The sequence below is a fragment of the Helicoverpa zea genome, chromosome 3, assembly GCF_022581195.2.
Source record: "Helicoverpa zea isolate HzStark_Cry1AcR chromosome 3, ilHelZeax1.1, whole genome shotgun sequence".
Classification (NCBI taxonomy): Eukaryota; Metazoa; Arthropoda; class Insecta; order Lepidoptera; family Noctuidae; genus Helicoverpa; species Helicoverpa zea.
Genome location: NC_061454.1, coordinates 9,983,794 through 10,000,000, shown reverse-complemented (window position 1 = coordinate 10,000,000; position 16,207 = coordinate 9,983,794). Strand labels below are relative to the sequence as shown.

General features: G+C 36.6%; 4 protein-coding genes across 5 annotated transcripts; 2 read left to right on the top strand and 2 right to left on the bottom strand.

Moving 5' to 3' along the window:
- The first annotated feature begins 864 nt into the window (after positions 1–864).
- On the top strand, positions 865–4,658 carry LOC124645851 (growth hormone-inducible transmembrane protein-like). The gene is made up of 8 exons (XM_047185792.1): positions 865–1,184; positions 1,296–1,496; positions 1,598–1,703; positions 2,414–2,555; positions 2,727–2,902; positions 3,236–3,396; positions 3,716–3,848; positions 4,129–4,658. Exons 2-8 carry the CDS (start codon positions 1,304–1,306, stop codon positions 4,214–4,216), a joined length of 999 nt encoding a protein of 332 aa, XP_047041748.1. The 5' UTR covers positions 865–1,184; positions 1,296–1,303; the 3' UTR covers positions 4,217–4,658.
- Positions 4,659–4,872: 214 nt separating this feature from the next.
- Positions 4,873–10,656, bottom strand: LOC124645848. The gene is made up of 7 exons (XM_047185788.1): positions 10,450–10,656; positions 9,934–10,139; positions 9,590–9,815; positions 8,640–8,821; positions 8,377–8,515; positions 8,133–8,263; positions 4,873–8,057 (listed from the first exon to the last, which is right to left on the bottom strand). Exons 1-7 carry the CDS (start codon positions 10,489–10,491, stop codon positions 5,753–5,755), a joined length of 3,231 nt encoding a protein of 1,076 aa, XP_047041744.1. The 5' UTR covers positions 10,492–10,656; the 3' UTR covers positions 4,873–5,752.
- Positions 10,657–10,923: 267 nt separating this feature from the next.
- LOC124646314 (general transcription factor IIF subunit 2) lies at positions 10,924–12,503 on the top strand. Its single transcript, XM_047186440.1, has 4 exons — positions 10,924–11,354; positions 11,474–11,685; positions 11,853–11,978; positions 12,122–12,503. The coding sequence occupies exons 1-4, from the start codon at positions 11,060–11,062 to the stop codon at positions 12,290–12,292; spliced, it is 804 nt and encodes a 267-aa protein (XP_047042396.1). The 5' UTR covers positions 10,924–11,059; the 3' UTR covers positions 12,293–12,503.
- Positions 12,504–13,097: 594 nt separating this feature from the next.
- On the bottom strand, positions 13,098–16,142 carry LOC124645764 (tetraspanin-7-like). 2 transcript variants are annotated; one of them, XM_047185640.1, is made up of 5 exons: positions 15,507–16,142; positions 14,959–15,140; positions 14,586–14,747; positions 14,150–14,278; positions 13,098–13,495 (listed from the first exon to the last, which is right to left on the bottom strand). In XM_047185640.1, the coding sequence occupies exons 1-5, from the start codon at positions 15,691–15,693 to the stop codon at positions 13,340–13,342; spliced, it is 816 nt and encodes a 271-aa protein (XP_047041596.1). In that variant the 5' UTR covers positions 15,694–16,142; the 3' UTR covers positions 13,098–13,339. The 2 variants fall into 2 exon arrangements, with proteins under 2 accessions (XP_047041596.1, XP_047041597.1); XM_047185641.1 differs by having other exon boundaries at positions 14,959–15,147; positions 15,507–16,141.
- Positions 16,143–16,207: the final 65 nt, after the last annotated feature.

Sequence of the window (16,207 nt, the reverse complement as noted above, 5' to 3'; positions counted from 1 at the left end):
AATTGATTTAATACAAAAAAATATAAACAAAATTTTAAATGCTGATTACGCGCCAAGAATGTTCAGGGTTACCGCTAGAAAATAAAAAAAAGCAAAATAAAAATTTATGTTGTTTATGTTTTAATAATAAATACGAATAAATTAATGCGATTGTTATTAATTTGTTGACTTACAATTGTTAAAATAAGATAAAAATATAAGTGATTCACTTGTTTTTGGGAAGACAAAACTTTTGATCACAACATTTTTTTATGCTGGCAAGGTGTTAGAAAGAGACAAACAGCCTCCGTTCGAACTATCCCTCTCGGCTCGGATTTGCCTCTGTGTATTATGCAACCAATTTAGTACCTTATTGCGTTAGAATAGAGTTCATTTTCGTAAATATATATTTTGAGCGTGCGCAATCTTGTTTAGTAATATTATATCTATGCTCAAGAATAATAACGATATCATGGAATCATAGTTTTAGTTTCTTAAGCGTCCTCCACACTACTCGCCGGATTAACTGAGATTGAGCGAATACGAAGAGAAGAGGCACTTCTGCTTACTTCGGCCTCTTTGCCTCGCTATATTCCTTCCTCATTAGCTCAAATCTAGTTTTTGGAGTATCCATCTCTCTCTGCTAGAGATTAATTGATAGTATTGATTGATGTCTAAACATACGAAACTACATAAAACGTGACTAGAGATTTTCCAGCCACATTTTAATGTAACATTTTAACTCTAGCTTCGTACATTTAGACAAAGATAAGATATACCTACAAAAAAAGTTGTCACTGAAACTCAACGTGCGCAATTTAATTGATTGTCTAGAAAGCACCTTATCTTGTCGTGCCTTGTCCTGGATATTCTCCAACAGAATAACCAGTATACATTTGACAGATTTTTTTTCCAGAATAGTGAGGAACATTCTGTGAAAAGTCGCAGTTTGCAGGTCGTCATCATTCTAGCATTATACGACTCACACGACCATAACATTGAAGCAGTATTATTTCAATAGATTTTAGTAAGACTACGTTTGCGCAATAACCGGTCACCATAAGTCAGTGTTCAACTCCAGTCAGTTCATCGAATAAAACCCTCAATCAAATCAAACACACGCAGTATCACAATATTTTCACAGATTTGACATTTAATTTTTCCGAAGAAAATTAATAAAGACAAAAACGATCGGATATAAAATTGTGAGTACTCTTCTTGTTTTTATAATTAATCCCGTAAATGTTAATATGTTTTTAAATCATGGTTAACATCTTAGGTTAATTTATTTTTTGGTTTTCTCTGTTTATTTCTAGATTGCATCATGCTGTCGCGTATGTGCGTTGCGCGTTCTGCGTTTAACGTAGGCCATACCCTCAAGACCCCAATCCCAAAGAACTTCGTGCCCAAAAATTATGTGATCAGGAATTACGCCAGGGAACCTCGTTCCAGAGTAGCAGCTCAACAACCCACTGCCTCAATATGGGCCCGACTGATGGCTCCTGCTGGGCCTAATGGTAAGCTACTCTTTATCACTTATGTTTTTGAAATATTTACACAGTTTGGAAAATTGTTGCATGGTTGACTCCATTATTTTATGAATGAATATTATTTTCAGCATTCAGCTTAGGAAAAGGTGCACTGGCAGGAGCTAGTGCCATGAGCTTAGCAGCACTCTGTTACTATGGCTCTGGGGTGAAACCGGGAGTGTGCACAGAAGCACAGTAAGTTACTCCTATTTACATCTATCTAGGGTTACATAAACTTCACAATATAATAAGTCCTTATTATTTACTATACATATAAAGACTAACACGTTCGCGGAAACTTCAACTTTAGATTGTGTACCAAAATGACACAGTAAATGTCCATACAAATTATACGATGTGTATGTACGTAGCGTCCCATCGTATAGTATCGTCCCAAGACATCATGACACAACCGAGCGCGATATGCGCGCGGGACGTGTATACACGTTGCGCGTTAATTTCAAACGATGATGTTTAATCTCGTTCTGTCCATGAACGTGTTAATTTCAGTCAGCTTCTTTATAGACTTTGTCTCTGTAAGAAAACTGATTGTACTGTTTCTAGCATTATAATCAAACTGAACTTGTTATCCCAGAGATCTTGAAAACTTTGGATTTTCACATATTTTCACCTTGGTCATGATTTTGACCTTGTTAATGAAGAAACCTTCCTTTCGCCCTTCCTTATTAATTTACACTCAATAGAGATGATAATAACATTGATAAATAAGATTGATGTACCTGATTGTTTATATCACTTTGCATACTGTATTGTACATAAAGATTCTAATTTTAGAGTCTATGTAAACAATCAACATTTTATATTCTGCTGGACGGTAACTGAATTTTGGCAGGGTATTCAGATATTTAATATTGTTATGAAAATTAAACCTTTTTTATTTTCAGCCTTTGGCCAAAGTATGTCAAAGATCGCATTAAGGCAACATATGGATATATCGCTGGTTCCATTGCATTGACTGCAGGCAGTGCTTACACAGTATTTAGGACACCTGCATTGCTGAACTTAGTTGCAAGAAATGGTTGGATGGTAAGTCAACATAAACATTTTGATTAATCATTTCTTGGCATACATTCTACTCAATGAGTAATATTGATGATAAATTCCTAAATAAAATGATGAAATTTTTTTTTACTGTGTAACTTTTTTGTTGACAAATTATTTGGATCTTTATTTATATCTATATGTTCTCAATTTCAGTCAATCATAGTAACACTAGGCTTGATGATTGGCTCTGGCATGGTGGTTCGTGGCATGGACTACACCCCTGGCTTTGGTGCTAAGCAGTTAGCCTGGATGGTGCACACTGGCATCATGGGCGCTGTGATTGCACCTATGTGCTTCCTTGGAGGTGCCGTACTGACTCGGGCTGCTTGGTAATATTTTATGATGTGCCTTTCAACAGCTAGTTAAATATGTTATTGCTACTGAAAAAGATCTAATAATATAATATCCTTGACAGTTTACAATCCTGTGAGATAGATTGTGTTTCTAATGATGTTTACAATTAATTTCATGCTGGTTTGTCCCCTATTACTCGCACTTGTTTATTCAACAGACTTCTATTTTGAAAAGAGTGTTTATAGGTTTTCTTGCTGATTCTTCTCCATAAGTCCAACTCCTTGGAACAGTCCCCTAGCTTTGACCTTTCCTAAGTACCTGTAATAGTTCTGTATGAAACAAAAACCTTTGATTTAATGATTGCACAGGTACACAGCGGGTGTAGTGGGCGGGCTGAGCACGATAGCGATCTGCGCCCCGTCGGGCGAGTTCCTGAACATGCGCGCTCCGCTGGCGATGGGGCTGGGCGCCGTGTTCGCCGCCTCGCTCGCCAGCATGTTCGTGCCACAGACTACCGCACTCGGTGCAGGTAATATTCCGTCCTCTTATTTCTTGCTTTTCTATCTGACACCACTGAACTTAGAAATATCTTCTAAAGCAGGAAAAAAACAGGCTGATGTTGAGGATAAAGAGCTGATTGATTAATTGATCTGATAGTGTCATATCTGAAATTCTTATGGCAAAATTGTCTTTTATACAATCCGTCCATTGGTTCAGTTCAATTCAGTTGTCGGTTCCATCTTAATACTTCAGTTGCACATATTATATAATTTTTTTTTATAACATAAGAACACATGTAAGCCATGAAATGGATTGATGTAACACTATGTGTAATTGTTTCATTTCAGGATTATATTCACTCAGTTTGTACGGTGGTCTGATTGTATTCGGTGGATTCCTGTTATATGATACGCAAGCTATTGTCAAACGCGCTGAGCTGCACCCTATGTATGGATTAAAGCCTTATGACCCGATAAACTCGTAAGTTGTTTTTATTTTGATTCATTTTATATAATCTTTATTTAGGTAGCTGTTTAACTTAATTAGTAGTTATCAAAAAATTGTTGTTTACACTGTATTGTTTACAGTTTAGCAAGTACGGATATTGTTGTTTATCTGATAAAGAATTCAGTATGCAATGCTCTTTATCATTATGATAAGAGCTTATCACCAAAAATGCACTCTAATTCATTACATTTGGCCTATCACTAAATATGATAAACGCTTATGAAATAAATAAAACATAATTGTTTTGTTACAGAGCTATTTCGGTATACTTGGACATCATAAACATCTTCATGCGCATTGCCATCATTCTATCCGGAGGCGGCGGCAACAAGAGGAAGTAAACGATATACGAAACCAGTTTAGTGATTGATGTCTTTATTTGCTGTATAAAAATCGAACAAAATAAAATTGGTTGTCGACAGCAGAAAAAAAATCGACGGAAAAAGGGAAGAATGTGATATTGTTGGGTACTTTTAGTTTTGTAGCAGTTTAAAATTTATAGTCACATGCTTGTTAACATACTTAAAGCATTATAAAATATGATAAAAAAACACAAGTTCAGAATGTAACACTAAGATAATTTGATATTAAAATTACCTTAAAAAGATTGAACTTGTGCCATTATTGTATACCACTTTGTAGTAGACGTTAAACTTTAACGGTAAATGACGATTCAGATGAAAGCATAAAGTATGGTTTTACATTATACCTGCTGAATGCGCAATAGTTTCTACCTGTAGAAGTATATTAATTTATTTTAATAGAGTTCTCAGTACCATCCTAGACACGTATTTTATTTGTTTTGTACCCTGATAATACCAGAAGCGTGCACCCAAATTGTTCTGAAAACAAAACGGTATAACTACAGTGGTTGGTTGGTTTAGAAACCTATACATTTTGTGCAACCACAAATCGTAAGTTATAGCGATATGTGTGGAAAATATACAACACAATAGCGGCGTAAATAAAATATAGGTTGCGAAAAATAATACAAATATGCGTTTTAAACTGCTTGTTTATTTACATTTCTAAATTGCATCATTTTACAGTCAGTATTCAATTAAAATGGAATATGCATTTGAGTTCAATGAGATATATTTTATTTATGAAATATATTTATTTTAATAAGTACAAATATAAATGCATAGGCCAGCAAGCAAGTTTTTTGAAGAGCATTTGCTTCTGAAGAAGGACTAGAATTGTGTCATAATATCCAATTCGATTAGAATAAAAATAATACTTTTAGGATCATAAATTATTTAACTATTACATATAAATATCGTGGAATGCAATTAAACATAGAGTTATAGTATAACGCAAAGGCTTTAGTTTATTGTCGTAAAGTACATAATAATAAAAATAAAATATCACAATTATTTATCAAACTAAGGCTCTTTGGAATTATCATTAAATAATGTGAGACTAAAAACTACAGATTCGATAATAATATTGCTGCCCTTGTTATATTACTCGTATTATGCAGGTTGAAATAATTTTAAATGCAGAAAATTCATAATTATTTTGTCAAGGAATATATGAAATAGATATTCAAATACTAAGGACAATTTAGAGTTAACACTTACTCATAATTTAATTGGGCTTATTGAATTTAAAATATTTGACATTTTGACTTTTATCATAGTGATGTTAGTGGTCCAACTGTATTAATTTTTCTACTGGTTTTTTTTTATAATAAAGCTGGTCAAGTGAATGAAGATTTCTTCGAAAATATTTTACAGGACATTGGGATTATATAGGTTGTTACTAACAAAGTAAGACTTATCCTACTGGTGTTTTAATACATACATATACTATAATGACCAAAATTATACCTTATGAGCAATACAATTATTACAAGAGATCGTCCCATTCTTAAATTAAGTAGTTATATCGCCAGTCTTATGTGCTTGTTGTTTCAAGTAGATAGCGTACATTTGTCGCGCCTGGTTCAGTACCCTGTTTACGTTGTGTTTACGAACCATTTTGTCAAAATGCATCGCCAGCTCGTTATAATCCATGCGGTTTCGCATTATGTAGTCCCTGTGTTGTAGTAACACAGTTAAACAAAGGAACATCAAAAATGGGTTCCCACCTCCAAACACGGCGGGCGGTGGAAGGCTGCTTATACTAGTTTTCACTGACCCTTCGCTGGTTACAGAAGAAACGCTAGCAGTCTTCTGAATTGGAGGCTTGAACACCTCATACTTTTTCTGGAAGTTATTGATGGTAGATGCAACACTGTGCAGATTCGTTTGTTTGGCATTGAGAAGGGATTCGCAGTTCTTTTTAGCGTTTTCTAGTTCTTGCGACATACTTGAGAAGAACTTTTGCGATCTTGACGCATTGGTACTGTGTGGTTGGTTATTTTTTATAGATTCTAGATTTGTCGATTCACCAACATCCTTATCAGACGATTCTGATCCACTGGAATGTGTGTTCGACGTTTTTGTGTCTCGATACAAGTCTTGGGGCTCTAATGACTGGTTTTTCCTCAACAATCTTATGGGTGTGATGGACTTTTTACCGGAATGCTCCTCAATTATTTCTCCTGTGTCTCCATCGAAATCGAGGTCGGCTTGTTCGTCAGGAGTCTGCGGGCAGCTCGCTGTCGTTCGTTTCGTTGGGGTATTCCTGTGTAGAGGATTTTCCCATAAATAAATATCTTCGGCACTTCTGGCATTCGACCTAACAGTTTCCAGCAAAGGAGACTTTTTTACGGTTTCTAATAATTGTGGTCGTGCTTCTATTGTAGCGACTTTAACGTCTTGTTTAATCTCAGTACAATCGTGTGTCGGTTTGTCGTCAGTGCTAGTTGAGTCCGAGGGAGAGTCGTACATCATGCTACATCTATTTATGTACGAAGGGCCAAAAACTTGCCGATCCAAATGTTCTAATTCAAGTCTTAATTCTCTAGTCATAGAAGTAGTCATGGGATAGTACTCCTGCGAGTCATCAGGACTGCTGCCTTCAGTTGCATCAGAATATATATTTTTATTCAATTTACTAGTTTTGTCTGTTTTTGAGTTATGAACACTGACGTCGTCAACAGATATTTTAGTGAGAGTTATTCTGGGACATTCCTTGGAACTTCTCTCTATCACCGAATGTGTCCTTTGCAACTTCTCTTGTGTGACTGCGCCTACTTTACTTCCTGTCGCAAAATTAAGAAATTCGTTCAAATTTTTGATCATTTTTACTTTTGGTTTACTGGTGGAGTCTATGCTAACAGAATCAGAGTCCAGTTTGTCAAGAGAAGAAAAGAACTTGTTGTTATGTACGGATATCTTATCTCGTAATAATCGTATTTGGTTCCCTAGAGGCGTCTCCTTGACGTCGCCGTGTCCGGTCCCGTTCATAAGGTTGCCAGTACTTGACCACGCGGTGTTGTGTGCGTCTTGTGTCGCCGGACACTTCTCGTGTTCTGGAACACTCTTCATACTTCGTCTATTGTGCACTTTTCCATCTTTTGGGGACAGATTGTTTTCTTTATTCTTCTCTGTGTCATACCTATCTAGCTTCGATTTCTGCATTTGTAATGTGGCATCGTCTAAACTTTGGAATTCCTTTGCATGCCGAAGAGAAGCATTGGGGACTACTTTGCGTGTTACGTTTTCGTCTAAGCTGTGATTCATTTGCTTGCACGTGGCAAGTTTAGGCGCTTTCACGTTCGCGAGACTGAAGCTTGAGCTCTGCCGTCGGATAGCGCAAACCTTAGTGTACGCATTCTCTCTGGGTGCTTTTATCAAGGGACTTAAAGGAGGCGGATCATCGTCTATTTCCATCGCGGGATCAAATTCTTTTTCTTTAAGACATAATTCTGCTGTCGGAGTTTTTTGGGGCAAGGATGCCCATAACACTTCGAGCATTCGCAAAGCATCGTCAAAGGCGAATTCTCGTTTCATTTCTAAGAGTAGCCACCTATAGCAGAATAGTAAGTCGTCAGCCTGTTGTGATTTTAAGTAGTTGTAGAAATCTGGATCGTAAACTTGCAGGGATTCGGTTAGGTGCGTGAATTTGACGGTCATGGCTTCTCCGTCTAGTAAGAAGTTTGGGTACAAGCGAGTCATGAGCGCACACAGACATATGTAGGCATGCGCCTCGTCGCCCATCGTCACAAGCAACGGCGATGCTAGGTCAGACATACCTTGACAATAACTTACTGTAGGATGGTTCAGGGCGTACCTGTGAACAACACATTTTCAAGTAACAAATCGCTCTGAACTAACATAACCGACATAATTCGTGTACACAACTTACGTAGTCAGTATGTTGAAGAGGGAAGCTATGTTTTGGTTGTCATCACTGCCGGCGTAGAAGTTGTGATGTCTGTCAGTTCTCAGTACATCTTTACGAACCATTCCAGTTACGTAAGCTAAGTCAGCATTTACCTATAATAATCAAGTACAAAACACATTATAATAGAGGGCATAAAGGTATTCTTATTTATGTCAGTGTATTGTGATTTTATGAGTCAAGTGAGAGGAATTTGTGTTCTATTTACCATTCCTTTTTGTATGCAGTCTTTCCACCTTGTTCTGAGAGCGTAATATTCGTTCGCTTTTCGTTTGATGTAGTCCATCCTCTCTTTGCCAGTCATGCCATCAGGATATACATTGAGAATATGCTTCCAAACAACTTTTCTGTAATAAAGCCGAGGTTTTTGAGAGGAGATGTAATGGGTTTCTGGGGGGATGTAGGTAGCTGTTGCAAAAATGTCTTTTTCACAAGTTGGTAAGTCTGTGTTTGTGTAATATTCATACAAACCTGAGACTGGGGTCAATGCCTCCACAATATATGACTTCCCTCAGCTTGGAGGTGTTAGTGATCTGTCCGACAGTATCAAGGAACGCTCTAAACTCAATGTCACTCAGCGGCGGCCGGGGTGCGTTGTTGGGGTCATCGTACAGATTCAAAGCTCTTGTCACCATGTTGAATGTTTTTTCAACCTGACAACAAAATATTGTATCAAATGGGCAACAAGAAGAATATTAAAGGACCAAAATTCTGCTTAATGTAGTCATCAACTACACAGAATCCTACTATTAGGAGAAATCCTTCTAAGAACTTGTTTATGTGCTACCCCTAAAGTGCACGCTTATATACTTACCCTATGTACTCCCTCTATGAATGAATGGGAATGTAATTGAATTTTCAACCATATAGAATGGATGGAACCATATAGTATACAACCTTTTTTGAGGGCTGGATCTGCTTTTACCTACAGAGCAATTTTTATGCAAGTAGTCTTAATTTTAGTTGCAGCTGCCTTTCCTTTCTTTCTTTCTCCTTTTTTTTGGAAAAGTTCTACATTATTTCTTATGACATGAATGTTTCTGACAAAAGTTATTTAAAGTGTTACTTTAGTCTTTATATTTTTTCCAATTTAGGTGCTAGTGATAATACTACCCACAGGCTAATAGATATCATTCAGGATACAACACATTCATTATCATCCATCCTTCAATTTAATAAACTGGTAATAACTGCATTAGACAGACAGGCATTTATTTTCTAAAATAATATTTATGTTTGTACACATCCTATCTAGTTTATTGTTCCTATGAGTAAACAATTAGCAACAAGAATCCAGCAAGCATTTCAATCTGATTATTTCCATTAAAATTAATAGTAAATGTAATAAAATAGCCATATTAAAAATACATAAAATGGGTACATTACAATGGTAGTAATTAAAAACTACATCATTTACGTACCTGGTTCATGATCATTCCTTGGAAGCCAGTCTGTATTTCTTGCTTCTCAGTTTGATGCTGTGCTGGAGCAACAGTAGGCTGTTCCTTATAATTCTGGTTGACCATGGGAGCTGAGGGGCTCACGCTTGGTGGCTCCCAGTCCTCGGAGGCTTCCGCAAACGGTCTCATATCCACTTTTAGCAGCACACATGGCTCTGATCTTTGAGTGAGGGCTATATTATGTGCCCTGAAATTTATGGAGAAACATTTTGCGTTTTTTGGTCACAGTATTGTTATTATTGCAGTTATGATATTTTGCACAGCTAGCTCTATCAAAATCAGTTAAATAGGCAAATAGAACTTACTTGAGAAAAGCAGCATCCAGGTCCCAGTCAGACAGGAGAGGTAAGTAGACCTCCTGTCCATAATCATCAGCTGTTCGGTAACAGAGTGTGAAATCTGACTTGATATCAAATGCTTTCACTAAAATGCTTTGTAACACTTCCAGAGAAGTTATCTGAGGGTCAACTGAGAACTTCCTGAGCTCAGGCTGCAGCTTCCCCTCACATTTCTGAAAAATATTACAAACATACTTAATCCCTGCATTTTACTGGTTTCATAAAGCAATTTATTTTAACTAACGGTGCCTTACTTTAATTATAACTTTCATTACTTTGTTCCAAACAATGGGTTCCTCTGACATACTTTTACTAGTGGAATTTCCATATATTGATTACTGATACTCAAGTTAATAACAACATAGAATTTGTCTATGTTGTATAGCATGAATTACCATGTATATTTAAATTAGAAACAATATTGAAACAAGCAGATGCTTCACATTTAATTTATAAAAAGTAATTGACCAACACAATACGAACCTTGACTTTCACTCTTACTGCCTCTTTACTGTATCCAAACATGATTTCACATTACTTTATTACGAAAGCGAAAAATATAATTACGAAATGCTGTAACGAGTGTACAACATCTTGGACAGAAACACAGAAATCTAACTAAAATAAAACACTTTTACAAAAAATCATATCGACAAATCTGACAGGAGTGGCATTTACGAATACGATTGACTGATTGACATTTACGTTTTTAATATGGTTGCAGCTATGAAAAAGAATTTAGTAAAACTTTTAAAGAAATAAAATGACGTATAACTTACATGAAAATCGCAATATATCAATCAACGCTGAATATTTAAAAATACTTACTTCCAGAAATCATCTGAAATTATCCTTTGCCTAGCCTCTTTCAAGCTTTTTCACATTTGGATTGACCAGTGTTGCTTTCTGTTCTTTAGTGTCTGTAGTCGATTTCAATAAACGTCAAACGTCAGTGTCATGTCATATGGATGAGTGTCAAAAAATCTGAACTGAACTGAGGTGAATCAAATCAAATCGTCTTACAATTTTGTATTTTACAACAATTACTTAAATCATTATAATAAATCATTAGCAGAAAATTTAAACAAGCAAAATGACAACGCCGACTATAGACCGCGAATTGGACTTATCAAATACTGGTCGAGGTGTTTGGCTCGTAAAAGTTCCTAAATATATAGCCAACAAATGGGAAAAAGCACCAGGGAATATCGAAGTGGGGAAGTTAAAGATCTCACGAGCCCCAGGACAGAGAGCTCAAGTACAGTTATCATTATCAGAAGCTGTTCTTTGTCTTAAGGAGCCAGGTGAACAGAACATACCAAAAGAACATCGCCTTGACGTGTCCAATGTTACGAGACAATCTCTAGGAGTCTTCTCACATGCAATTCGTACGTATATTTCGATATAAACGATGTAAATACATAAACATGACAAATCTTATTTAAGGATAGTTAAGAAGGTCTTCAATTAAAATTATGTTATTAAACTGAATGATGTATTATTTCAGCTTCCAATACGGATGCAGTAGTACCTGAGTCCGAGAAGCTTTACATGGAAGGTAGAATTGTACAGAAACTGGAATGTAGGCCATATGCTGACAATACTTACTACAAGTTGAAATCTGAGTCTATAAGGAAGGCGTCTATGCCTCAGCGACAGGTGCAGCAGCTAGACAGGATAGTGCAGAACTTCAAGCCTATTTCTGACCATAAACACAATGTAAGATTATTTTTTTACCCTAATATTTATTGTTTCATTGTTTGTTTAGGATGTGAAGAAAGACCACACTATATTTTGGGTATATTACCAATGCTTGCCCACGTTTTTTCCAATTTTAAATAAGCCTTCAAAATTGTATGTCTTTGAAAATATGTGATTGGTTTTAGATTGACTACATGAAGAAGAAAACTGCAGAAGGAAAGAAAGCAAGAGATGACAAGGAGGCAGTTCTCAACATGCTGTTTGCTGCATTTGAAAAACATCAGTATTACAATATTAAAGACTTGCAAAAGGTATGTTGTAACTCGGCAATCATCTTTTCAGGTTTTTTTTTTACTTAGCTCAGTTTATCTGCCAAGGAGTTTATTGTACTGAGGTTAAAAGTATGTACAATATGGAAAAACATGTGATTTTAATAATTATTTTTTTGTTTTAGATTACAAGACAGCCCATTGTATACTTAAAGGAAATATTAAAAGAAGTATGCAATTATAACCTAAAGAACCCTCACAAGAACATGTGGGAGCTGAAGCCAGAGTACAGACATTACAAGCAGGAACAAGCCGCAGAGGCCAAGGATGACAAGAACAGCTCAGACAGTGACTAACTGTACTAACACTAGCTCAATTTGTAGTTACCATTATTGTTACAACTGCAGTAAGCACACATTATTATGTTTCATGTTTGTTCCTTGTTCGGATAAAGATCAATTTGCTCTAATTTGTCATGAACTATTCAAGTGTACATAATTATTATAAGACTGTTTATGCTGATAGTGATATAAGATTATCAGAAAATAAATATTTTCCTATTGAACATTTCTGCCTTTTTAGGGTTCCGTAGCCAAAATGGCAAAAACGGAACCCTTATAGTTTCGTCATGTCCGTCTGTCCGTCTGTCCGTCTGTCACAGCCGATTTACTCGGAAACTATAAGTACTACAGTGATGAAATTTGATGGGAATATGTGTTGTATGAACCGCTACAAAAATATGACACTAAATAGTAAAAAAAAGAATTGGGGGTGGGGCCCCCCATACATGTAACTGAGGGATGAAATTTTTTTTTTCGATGTACATACCCGTGTGGGGTATCAATGGAAAGGTCTTTTAAAATGATATAAAGTTTTCTAAAAAACATTTTTCTTAAAGTGAACGGTTTTTGAGATATCAGCTCTCAAAGTCGTAAAAAGTATGTCCCCCCCCCTCTATTTTTATAACTACGGGGTATAAAATTCTAAAAAAAATAGAGGTGATGCATGCTAATTAACTCTCAACGATTTTTGGTTTGATCAAAGTATCTCTTATAGTTTTTGAGATAGGTTGATTTAACTGTAATTTACGGAACCCTTCGTGCACGAGTCCGACTCGCACTTGGCCGGTTTTTAATTTTATGATAACAATAAAACAACAAATTGCCTTGCTTCAAGTTTAATAACATTCAAAAATCGATTATGCTTAAAATATTTGTAAAGATTTCAATTGATTTTAAATACAATATTAAAGTTGTAAACATAAATTCTAATAAATATTTAATTTATATAATTTGAAATATTAATAAATGCAATTTGTCCAACATGGATAGCGTCAGTCAAGAAGAGATTTGAAAATTGAGATTCGCGTAGAACAAGCCGTAATCGTCGAGTACGGAGAGTCGTTAGTTGACTACGTCGTATTTAGATTTCTTGATGTAACTGGCTAGGAAGCACGACAGTAATGTGCCGACCAGTGGGAGGAGCGCAGTCCCGATGGCGATGCCCACCACTAGGTCGATGTTGTTTTCCAAGTATTCCGAGATCACCGCATAACAGCCCTGACACACAAAGTATTATAAACAACACATTAGGAATAGAAAACATTAGCTCTTTGCCAGAGTTTTTGCATACATATAGACTACAGTTTAATACGCACTGACTGACGGTGCGGGAAAACATCGTGGAGAAATTGCTAATGGAAAAGTAGTGTAGGCAGGTAGGTACCTACTGCTTCTAGCACAGAATCTCTGTCATGATAGATGAGTTAAATGTATACAAAAACCAGATATTCAAGGCCTCTACTTAGGTAATTATACGAAAGCATGATGCTATTTATTTGGAACTAGGATTTCCGATCTGTTTCGATAGAGACGTTAAATTGTGGATTCCGGCTTCTTTTTCTCTTGCTCTATTTGTGGAAGCCGTAACTGGTAATCAGAAGGCTAGACCGGAAACCGAGCCCATCATAGTTGGAAAAAAAGCTAAGCAAATCATATCAAGCTAGGTTTACGGGACATTAGGTGCAAGGCTTCCTATCGAAACAGGAATATTTCAAGGCGTGCAATAAAAAACATTAATTTCGTCTCAATTTGGTCAAAAACATATTTTATGTTGCATATATAACTACCTGCTTTACGAGTTATTTACCTACTATATCAAACTACAGTTAGCTACTTCATGTCACAATAAAATATGTTCAAACATAAACTCACTTGTTGGAAGACATCGCTGTAATTAGCCGTGATGCAGTCGTTCGGGTCGAGGCAGCATGAGATAGGGATCACCTTTTGTGGTGACAGTCTTATCCAGTCCGTGTAGTTAGATACGCCACAGCAACGCAACTGTGAACGCGTGCGGAATTGTTAATTAGCCGCGGAATACGAGAGAGACGCAATTAACTAGGGATGAGGAGAGAGGTGGGGCAAAGTAACTGTAGGGATTAAGTAATGTCACTTTCAAAGTAAATTAAGTGCGGCTATAAATTATCTTAGTGTTGATGTACCTACTGATGTCTTGAAGTTTGTCTGATTTGAATTGATAGAAGTTAACTAAGTAATTGGATGGTTGGCATTAATTTAATTTTCAGGCATAGGTAACAAGTTAGGAATCTAGACGAAGTTTTATGACCGCATTGCTTTTAACACTCACGTTCTTTTGTGCGAAATCAAAGTTAGCTTTGTGCGGATAGTTGTTGGTGATAGTCTGAGTGAGGCCGTCGTGGAGGCTCTTGGCAAAGGTGTCTCGGTAGCACGCGGCGGCAGCTCCCACTCCTGCGTCCATCATGAAGATACATGCCAGGAAACCGCCATACTGGAAGCCAGATATTTGCATATGTTTTAACAGAGGTCTTTGGCAAAATAGCCGCCAATAAAACAGCTACTTATTGAAACATTAATCTAGGCCATTCCCTCATACTTGCCTACTTGTTAAAGAAATAAACTACTTAGGCAAATGTCATTGATTGAGAAATGAAGCAGAGGAGAAAGATAATTAACGTTACTTTAAGTTAAACTTAACTCACAATATAAAGTAGAACCGGTTGGCCCTTGATGATGCAGGAGAAGGCGATGGAGCTAACGAGGACTATGAGGCAGGCGATGCCAATCAGCACGTGGGGAGCAGTGCCAGAGAACTCTGGCGACAGTTCCATGTACTTGTGCAGATCGAACTCGGCCCATAGTCCCACCAACAGGAGCAACAAACCTGTGAACTGAGAGACATGTTTCGTCAAGCAAAATTTGTCCGATTAAATATTTCATGCACGTTTTGATTTCACTTTGAATTTCTATAGAAAGAAGTAGCGACTACTCGTTGTTTTTAGATGTGTTTTGGATAACGTGATAGTCTTCTATCCGTTTATAAACTCCTAAACAAATGAAAGAACTGGCTATGGATTTGCTAACAGCTGTGAGCTATTTTCTGAAATATTAGGCACCCAAAATTCAAGGTGATGAATGAGGAGAGGCTTATTAAAAGCATACCGTGTATTTTATAATATCATATAAGTAGGTGGTTCTTATTTGTTATTTAAGATTAAATATTAAACATATGAAAATAAAAATAACTCACCCAGAATACGACGTTGAAAACGAAAAGGAATGTTTTCAAGCAGGCTATGACCGCCACGTTCTTGAATTGGTTGCCCATTTTCTACTTGTTTTTGAGCATTTAATTCACAATTTTGTTTGTTTATCCATATGTTGCCTCGTAGATGTTCCGACTCCCAATGAATGTCAGAGGGGAGCAATGTACGCATGCGCAGAAATTATCGGCGTCCCGGTCTTGTTAGTAAATATTAGGGAGTTTGCAGAGCAGTAGCTAGGTGCACGAGATACCTTTTACAGAAGTTCCTGTTCCCGGTTATTTTATTAAATAGACAGCACTTTATTTATCGCCTCCGCATTGTTTAATGTTAAAATTCAAAATGAATCGATTTTTCCAAAATCGGGACAGACATACTAATTATCATATTAATTAGGTAGTAGAAAAACGATATGTAGATGTAAGTCCCAAGGACGTTATCCCTCACACGTAGCTTTACGGCTGACCCCAAAGTTAGAAAGAAAACTAAGCTCGAGCTCAACTTGTATTTTTACAATAGGTTTATTTATGTTAATATTATATACGTCACCAGGCCACGAGAACTTCGCCTATAGATCCTGAATCAATCTTTTTCAGTAACCTAACATGTACGTAGTTGAACTTCAAATCCTTTCAAGCACGGAGGTCGCGAGTAGGTAACTGTGCCCATCCAAAAGCGTAGCCTGTCT